General features: G+C 41.6%; 1 protein-coding gene across 1 annotated transcript; it reads left to right on the forward strand.

Annotated features, from left to right (window-relative positions):
* Window positions 1–1,125: 1,125 nt before the first annotated feature.
* Window positions 1,126–6,509, forward strand: THUMPD1 (THUMP domain containing 1). Its single transcript, XM_008061201.2, has 4 exons — window positions 1,126–1,562; window positions 3,283–3,457; window positions 4,429–4,677; window positions 5,399–6,509. Exons 1-4 carry the CDS (start codon window positions 1,332–1,334, stop codon window positions 5,806–5,808), a joined length of 1,065 nt encoding a protein of 354 aa, XP_008059392.1. The 5' UTR covers window positions 1,126–1,331; the 3' UTR covers window positions 5,809–6,509.
* The last annotated feature ends 1,885 nt before the right edge of the window (window positions 6,510–8,394 follow it).

Raw genomic sequence — 8,394 nt, forward strand, 5'->3', positions numbered from 1 at the left:
TAAAATGTACAGCGTTCCTACATTTGACTCTATCAAAGGTGCAACTCAAACACAAGGGATTTATAAAGTTTGAGATGATTCCTGATTTTAGGGTGTGGGGACTATTACAATGTTAACTCTGAAGAAACTGCTTGCCTATCTAGACAAATGAGTGCGTTTTTAAACATTTTGGAGACAGGTATGGAGAAAAAATGGGAAGTTACACTTCATTAGAGAAGAGCTATTTTCCTTTACTACTAATAAAATTTCTATTTATATGTATACAGATTTCTAGGCTATTTCATATCAACACTACTTTTTCATAAGAGTCACAAGAATGGAACTCTGTAATTAATAACTTCTTTATTCCTAACTTTCTACTATAAACCATTTCAGAATTTTGGGTCACTGAGTTAGGTAATCCATTCTAGGGCAACAAAGGACAAACCCTCCTTTGGCTCCTAATGATTTTGTTCAGAAGCAAGGGGTATGACTTTCCTGTCCAAACCAAGTGCACAATGACAATCCATTAAAACGTCCCTTTCACTTCATCAGTGACACTGTATGAAGACATTGATAAGAACAATATTTTTGGTGTAATTACATTTTACAAGTTAAAATATATAATGTTGCCCAAGTGACAATTTAATATTAAGAAGTTTGGCCAAGTGTCCTTGTATTTTAATGTATTGTATCTCATTCTGATAATCAGGTCTCTCTGACTTCCTGAGTTGCTTGTACCTTGCATCCCGTTTTGCTGTATACATCTGGAGTCCTGCAACAGAAGCATTAAAGTCTATTGACTATATGCATTTCAGAAGGAACAAAAAATACATAGGAAGGTCTGGAAGGCCCCACTTACTTGTAAGAAACATTGGCCTAGCATGGCAATGAACGATGTCTTGATCTGCTTGTGGCCCCAACCTCAGTACTTAGGACGATGACTAGCACATAGGTGCTCAATAAATATTTACGGAACGAATCAATGAATGGAGAAAGTGAAACGGTTCTTTGCAGGCACGGTTTACAAGCATCTGGGGTCCAGAAACTAAGTTTACAAGCAGGTTCCATCCTCAGTCCATTTCTCCAGGGAAACCCCTACTTCTGGTGGTGACGTTCAAGTAAGTGCCTGTCAATCATCGTGAGAGGCGGAGCAGGGGCGGGCCTGGCTCCACGCCTCTTCGGCCAGTCGCCGATCGCCTTTAGGACCCGGCGCAGCGCGGAATGAGGCTCGGAGGCGGGCTAGGGGAAGCCGTCGCGCACGCCTGACGTAACCAACCCGCGCCGGCGGAGAGAGGACGCCGAGAACCGCGCGCAGCCACGTTACTGGTTCGTCTCAGCTCGAACGCACCATGGCGGCGCCGGTCCAGCAGCCTACTCAGCCTGGCGGCGGGAAGCGCAAAGGCAAGGCTCAGTACGTGCTGGCCAAGCGGGCTCGGCGCTGCGACGCCGGCGGGCCCCGGCAGCTGGAGCCCGGGCTCCAGGGCATCCTCATCACCTGCAACATGAACGAACGCAAGTGCGTGGAGGAGGCCTACAGCCTGCTCAACGAGTACGGCGACGACATGTACGGGCCTGAAAAGGTACCCCTCCCGGGGTGGGCGGGTCGACTGGCAGGCCTTTGAGGGCAGAGGGAAGCCTGCAAGGCTGGCTGTCTTGACACGCATGCGCGCGTTCCGTCGCTTCGGTGGCGACGGGGGCGTGGTCTCGCCTGTGTTTCCGCCAGGTCTTTCGGTCTCCCTTGACTCTGTCTGCGGAGTGGGTCTTGAGCTGAAAGTGCTTGCCTGCTTTCTTTCCGTGATTAATCCCGGTAGCTCCTACTTCCTGGTTGCTTCCTGCGGGCCTGGTGGTGTGTCGCAACTTTTCAGAAACGTGTCCTTCTCACGACAGCTTTGTGAAGCTGGCTGTAGTAACGTGTTTGTCTGAAGCAGTATCTTTGGAATAGTGGATTTAGCCGGGCGCGGTGGCTCACGCCTGTAATCCCAGGTCTTTGGGAGGCTGAGGCGAGAGGATTGCCTGAGCTCACGGGTTCGAGACCAGCCTAAGCAACATGGCAAGACCTCGTCTCTACAAAAAAACAAAAACAAAACAGCTTGGCGTGGTGGCGCACGCCTGTAGTTCCAGCTACTTGGAAGGCTGAGGCGGAAGGTTCACCTGAGCCCAGCAGGTCGAGGCTGCGGTGGTCATGAGCGTGCCACTGCACTCCAGCCGAGGCGACAGAGTGAGACTCTGATTCAAAAAAAAGAAAAAGTGGATTTAGTACTACTGCTAGTTACTTTTCAAATGCATGTAAAAATATATTTTAAGTAAACACTTTTGTACCAGTAACTCTTAAAATCTCATTGTATCATCACAGTTGGAAATCATTATATTAGTTCCTTAGAATCTGAACCAATACACACATGCACAGCCCTAGAATTAAAGAAGGATAGTACAGATGGGATTTGGCTAAAGAGTTGCTTGTGTGCATGAAGTTCGTCCTGGTGGTATATAATAAAGACTCCATAAATGTATACAAGTACTATTAGTGGCTTACTGGCAACCCCATTGGTGGGGCAAGAGAACAGGGCAACAGGTGTATGTCCTGTCTACACTTATTCCTTGAGCAAATTCTTACACTATTTCTGTTCCCTGTTTCTCAGTAGACCAGGAATAAGGGTTTTAAATTTTGTAAGTATTTAGTCTAATCTCACCAAAAGGAGAGTGTCATGTGAGGCACAGATATTTAGTGAAGGTTTTAAGGTCCACCCTGAAATGAGCACATAATCTGGTGAGCATATTTCTCTGTTTTTGAAAACATTTTCAAATTATGTGTATCATAGACTGAAGGAAATCCCTTCTTTCTCCACATTCTGGAGGAACAGTGTTTCAGTCTTTTTTTTTTTTTGAGTTGGAGTCTCACTCTGCTGCCCAGGTTGGAGTGCAGTGGCATGCTCACTGCCACCGCAGCCTCGACCTGCTGGGCTCAGGTGATCCTTCTGCCTCAACCTTCCAAGTAGCTGAAACTGCAGGCAGGGTCCATTACGCCTGGCTTATTTTTTGATTTATTGTAGAGATGAGGTCTCTCTGGGTTGCCCAGGCTGTTCTTGAACCTGTGAGCTCAGACAATCCTCTCACCTCTGCCTCTCAAAGTGCTGGGATTATAGGCATGAGCCACCGCGCCCGGCCCTACGTCTCAGTCTTTTAATAAAAAGCTTGTCAATATCGAGCTATCTGCCACTGGAGATTTTACATAAGTAGTTAATTATAGTGTTTAAACCTGAGCTGTTGTGTCATTTCTGATCATTAGTTCTATGCACACAGTTTACAGACAAGGATCAACAGCTCTCTGGAAGTGAGGGAGAAGATGATGATGCGGAGGCTGCCTTGAAGAGAGAAGTTGGTGAAATTAAGGCATCTACAGAGATGAAGTTAAGAAGATTCCAGTCAGTGGAGAGTGGAGCAAATAACGTCGTCTTCATCAGAACACTTGGGATAGGTGTGGCGACATATCCCTTAAGAGTATTTATCCCATAATATTGAGACATCTTCCTGTCTCAGAGAACACTGCCTACAAAATGGCTTCATGGACATGGCTCAATCATTTGCACCTTTTCTACATTGTATTCACAGTAGCCATATGGAGAGGTAGAATGGGATGGTGGACATAGCATTGGCTTAAGAGTAGAAACCTAGCTTTGCCACTTCCTTTGTATACAGCTTCAGGCAGAATAAGAGGGCTTATTCTGTCTAAAAGGGGCACCTGCTACTCAGCTTCAGCCAGGTGTCGCCATTTGGGAATGTAGGGCCAGATTTTCCAATTTTTCAGAAGATGTTGGCAATCTGGAGAAGTTTGCTTTTTAAATGTGGTCAACTAATTTAAAAATATTTAAAATACTGAGCAGCCCCAAATAGACTTGTACGTTGGTAGGATGCTGCATGAGGACCACCACTTCATGAACTTGTGTACTGCATGGTTCTGAGATTTCTTCCAGGTCTGAGATCTAGACTTCTGGACTAACTTAGCTAATGGATTGATTTCATCTTTTTAAGTGACTTTCAGATTTTTGTTTTGTTTTTGTAAAACGGCATGTGCTGCTTAATGCTTATTACTATGATAGTTGCTATTATAGGAAAACAATAGAATGGTGTTACAGTTGGATAAATCAGAACATCACAATTTTTTTTTTTACAAAAATGTTAACTGCAGTGTCTACATGAACAAATTGTTTTTAGAGAAAGCAATGATAATGATGGCAGTTTAAAATATTAAATACAGTATTAGTATATAGTAGAGAAGAAATAGAAAAAAATGACTAGGTAGATTCATTTAAAATTCATGAGAATTTCTTCTACAATCAACTTATGTCACTGCCAATGAAAATTCATATTAGAGTTTGAAGAATCTTTGAAATGCCTGAGAATGTATCTTCTTAACTTGTTTGTGTTGATTTTCTTTTTTTCTTTTAGAACCTGAGAAATTGGTGCATCATATTCTCCAGGATATGTACAAAACCAAGAAGAAGAAGACTCGGGTTATTCTACGAATGTTACCCATCTCAGGCACCTGCAAGGCTTTCTTAGAAGATATGAAAAAATATGCAGAAACATTTTTGGAACCCTGGTTTAAAGCTCCAAACAAAGGGACATTTCAGATTGTATACAAATCTCGAAATAACAGTCACATGAATAGAGAAGAAGTTATCAAAGAATTGGCAGGTATGTTTCTCTTTGTGATTTTAGGTGTTCAGTGGTAAACACTTGTTTTTGTTTTTAATTTTTTTTTAAAGATTTAAGGCTTACATTTTTGAATGTAGAACAAGTATATTAAAATATCTTTAAAATAATGTCAAACCTAGCTAATTTCATTATTTTGGGTATGAGATTTTTCTAATAGGTAAAGTCTTTGACAGATTGAAATAGAATTTTCTTTGGGAAAAAAGTATTCTTACTAAATGTCTCAGGGTTTCATTTGTATTTATTTATTGAAAGGGTTCGGGGAATTTGATTTTGAAGTCCACATAGAAGAGTGGATTAGGCCCCGCATGGTGACTCAAGCCTTTAATCCCAGCACTTTGGGAAGCTGAGGCGAGAGGATTGCCTGAGCCCAGGGGTTCGAGACCAGCCTGAGCAACTTGGCGAGACCTCGTCTCTACAATAAATAAACTAGCCAGCCATGATAATGCGTGCTTATAGTTCCAGCTACTTGGAAGGCGGAGGTGGAAGGGCTGCCTGAGGCCAGCAGGTCGAGGCTGTGGTGGCTGTGAGCATGCCATTACCCTCCTGCCTAGGCGACACAGTGAGGCTCCAACTCCAAAAAAAAAAAAAAGTGAATTAGTATATATTTTGTTTTAGTTAATTCCAAACAGAAAGGGATGAAATATTTCTTGTAGTCCTTGAACTTAATGGTTTATTCTCAGCTTGATTATTTTTGTTACAGGAATAGTGGGCAGCCTCAATTCAGAAAATAAAGTGGATCTCACCAATCCACAGTACACGGTGGTAGTAGAAATCATCAAAGCTGTCTGTTGCCTGAGTGTTGTGAAAGATTACATGTTGTTCAGAAAATACAATCTCCAGGAGGTGGTGAAGAGTGCTAAGGATCCATCACAGCCTAACAACGTAAAGCAGGGAATTGGGAATGAAGCTAAATTGGAATCTGGTGGCAAATCAAATAAAAACGACTCAGCAGACGGAAAAAACCAGCAGGTGGTACCGGAGCATAGTGAGGAGCCAGGGCAGACCAGACCAACATCTGAGATGCAGGTGGTGAATGAGGGTGTAGCCAAACCTGAGCTTGTAAGTCAAGTCACAGAAGGATCCAAGTCAAATGAAAATGACCACTCATAGGAGGTCGTTTGGTGTTGGAGGTGGGTTTATCAGCTGGGGTTCTATGAGTTGTTGCTGAAGTCCCACCTAAGATTGTGGCTGAAAATACTGTCTTGACCTTTGTGTGCTGCATAATACCATTCTATATTAGTGAACAATGATCACACAGCCCCGCTAACAGTTTTGTTAAAGATCTTTCAGTCCTGTATGGCACTTTGAGTAGGCCCACTTAGCTGCTGCACGGGGTGAGGTGGGGAGGGGCACTGCGGAGGAGGAGGACGTTGGCCTTTCCTGGCTTCCCCTTATGCACTGCTGACTGACTTATGGGACTGGACAGACTCTGAAGTAGAAGATCAGAGGGAAGTTTTCATTCTAAGGAAGGATTTTTTTACATGCCACAATTAAGCTGTCCCCTGCCACTTCGTTGTAAACATTGCAAAAAATGTGGATTGTGTAGGTTAGAAATGAATTGTTTTGTGGTGTTTTAGTATTTTCTGTGATTTTCTTGTTTGGTTGTATTTGTTTTTATATTTTATTAACATTTGTGTGTAACAAATCTGACAGTCCAGTACTGCAATTTGGGGTTTTTTTTGAGTTAGAGTCTCACTCTGTTGCCCAGGCTGGAGTGCAGTGGCAGTTAATAGCTTCCGCAGTCTTGACCTGATGAGCTCAGGTGATCCTTCTACCTTAGCCTTCCAAGTAGCTGGAACTACAGCCATGTGCCACCACGCCCAGCTAATTTTCTGATTTATTGTAGAGGTGAGGTCTCGTCAAGTTGCCCAGGCTGGTCTCAAACCCCTGGGCTCAGGCAGTCTTCTCACCTTGGCCTCCCAAAGTGCTGGGATTATAGGTGTGAGCTACCATGCCCAGCCAGGTACCGCAATTTTTGAAGGCAAACTGAGAAGAGGACCATTCTAGACGTAGAGCTGCAGACATTTCTGATAAAGTTGGTGATGAGTTTTATTCTTCTGAGATACTTCTGTATACTAATGCAACAAGGGACACAAATTCTGTCTTTATAATGAAAACTGCTTCTCAAGGGTTTTATATGGACTCATAATCCAAGCTATTCTATTCCAGTGTGCGTTGTCTGTGGCATGTAATTTACAAATCTAGCACTAGTAACTATAAATCACAGCCACTCTGCTTTTCCCAGCACTACTGTAACAATAAATGAGGAATGCTTTCTTTAAATCTGCTCAGCCTGAGATTTTGTCTCTTAAGGAAGAGAAAGAACTCAGCCCTGGTCTCAACAGTTGTGGTGGATTTCTGTGAAATAAGAGTATCTTTCAACTTAGTGCTCACACTCACATACCATGAGAGTTCCCTACAGGAGTTTCTTGAATTTGGAAGTTTTTCAAAGGCTCCTCCTGTTTGAAACAATTGAAAAAGACTGGAAGAGACACACCAACAAAGTCTGTGAAACTGTCCAAATTGAGAATATTAAGGGGCTATAAAATTAGCTTTTGGGGATGGGTTTATTCTTTTAAAAAGCTAGGAAGTAGTGTAAATGTTGTCTTCCCACAGAAGTGGCTTTGTTATTTTAATGGCTAGTGAACATGGGAGTATATTTTTATCCTTCTAGCTAGTGGTTCTGCTTGCTAAACCAGACTAGAAGGGTTTGAGGGGGGCAAAGAGAAAATAGGTAGGACCTTCCTTGTGTATCTTCAGATGTTCAGAATGTTAATTCTTTATGAAGTGGAAGTCATCTTGAAAGGATTGATAAGAGTATTAGTGTATTATTTGGGGAAACAGGGAGTATAGGATTTTGGTGCCTTCAGTGGTCTTGCTCCAAGACAAAGATGCTTTTATTTTGGTAGTGCAAGACAAAAGGACTCTGGGAATAAACTTGGCCATGTACCTATAGAACATACAACTCTATGGAACTGGGTCCCTTTTATTTTGTGAAAGCTGCTACTTATAGAAAGATTTTGATTTTATAGTTTGTCTTTAATTGCCTTTTATATTTATTTGTATTTGGTAAGGTCTGAGTGTGATACAAGCTGTTCTTTCCCAGCTATAAAATACTGTTATGTTGGAATCTGAATTCATTCAATAAAAGATCTGTTTTCAGATTTATCAACTTTATTTTCACTGACATTTGAGCATGTTATTTTATAAATGACGAGATTTCAGGATGGAAATTGAGTGCTTTTTTTTAGTTTTTTATTGTGAAAAATGATGTCAGTTAAAAAACAAAACTCGAGTGTTGTGATGTAAATTTTGCTTTATGGAGGAGAGTGTTAAACTTTGTATTTTAAAACATGTTTCTCTAAGGTTAAACATGGTTTTCAAATGTTATTTTTACTTGTATTTTGCTTTTGGTACAGCCAGATATTCAGCTTGTTTTTCATAGTTCCTGATATTTTCAGAAAAATCAAAATAAATGTGCTCCCTAAAGATTGGTCTGTACTTTTTCTTTCTTTCTGCCTTTTTATACGTCTCTTGGTATTTTTATGTGGGGTGGGTGTGTGTCAGTGTCATAAAAGATGCCTGTATATCAACTTATGTATCAAAAGTCATAGTCCTAAAAAGTAAAGATATTAACTTAATGTATTAATTGTCCCTGAATAATTAATACCAAATAATCCAAGTTCAGATATTTTA

This window comes from Carlito syrichta, unplaced genomic scaffold (assembly GCF_000164805.1).
Source record: "Carlito syrichta isolate Samal-C Ts95f unplaced genomic scaffold, Tarsius_syrichta-2.0.1 Scaffold305142, whole genome shotgun sequence".
NCBI lineage: Eukaryota > Metazoa > Chordata > Mammalia > Primates > Tarsiidae > Carlito > Carlito syrichta.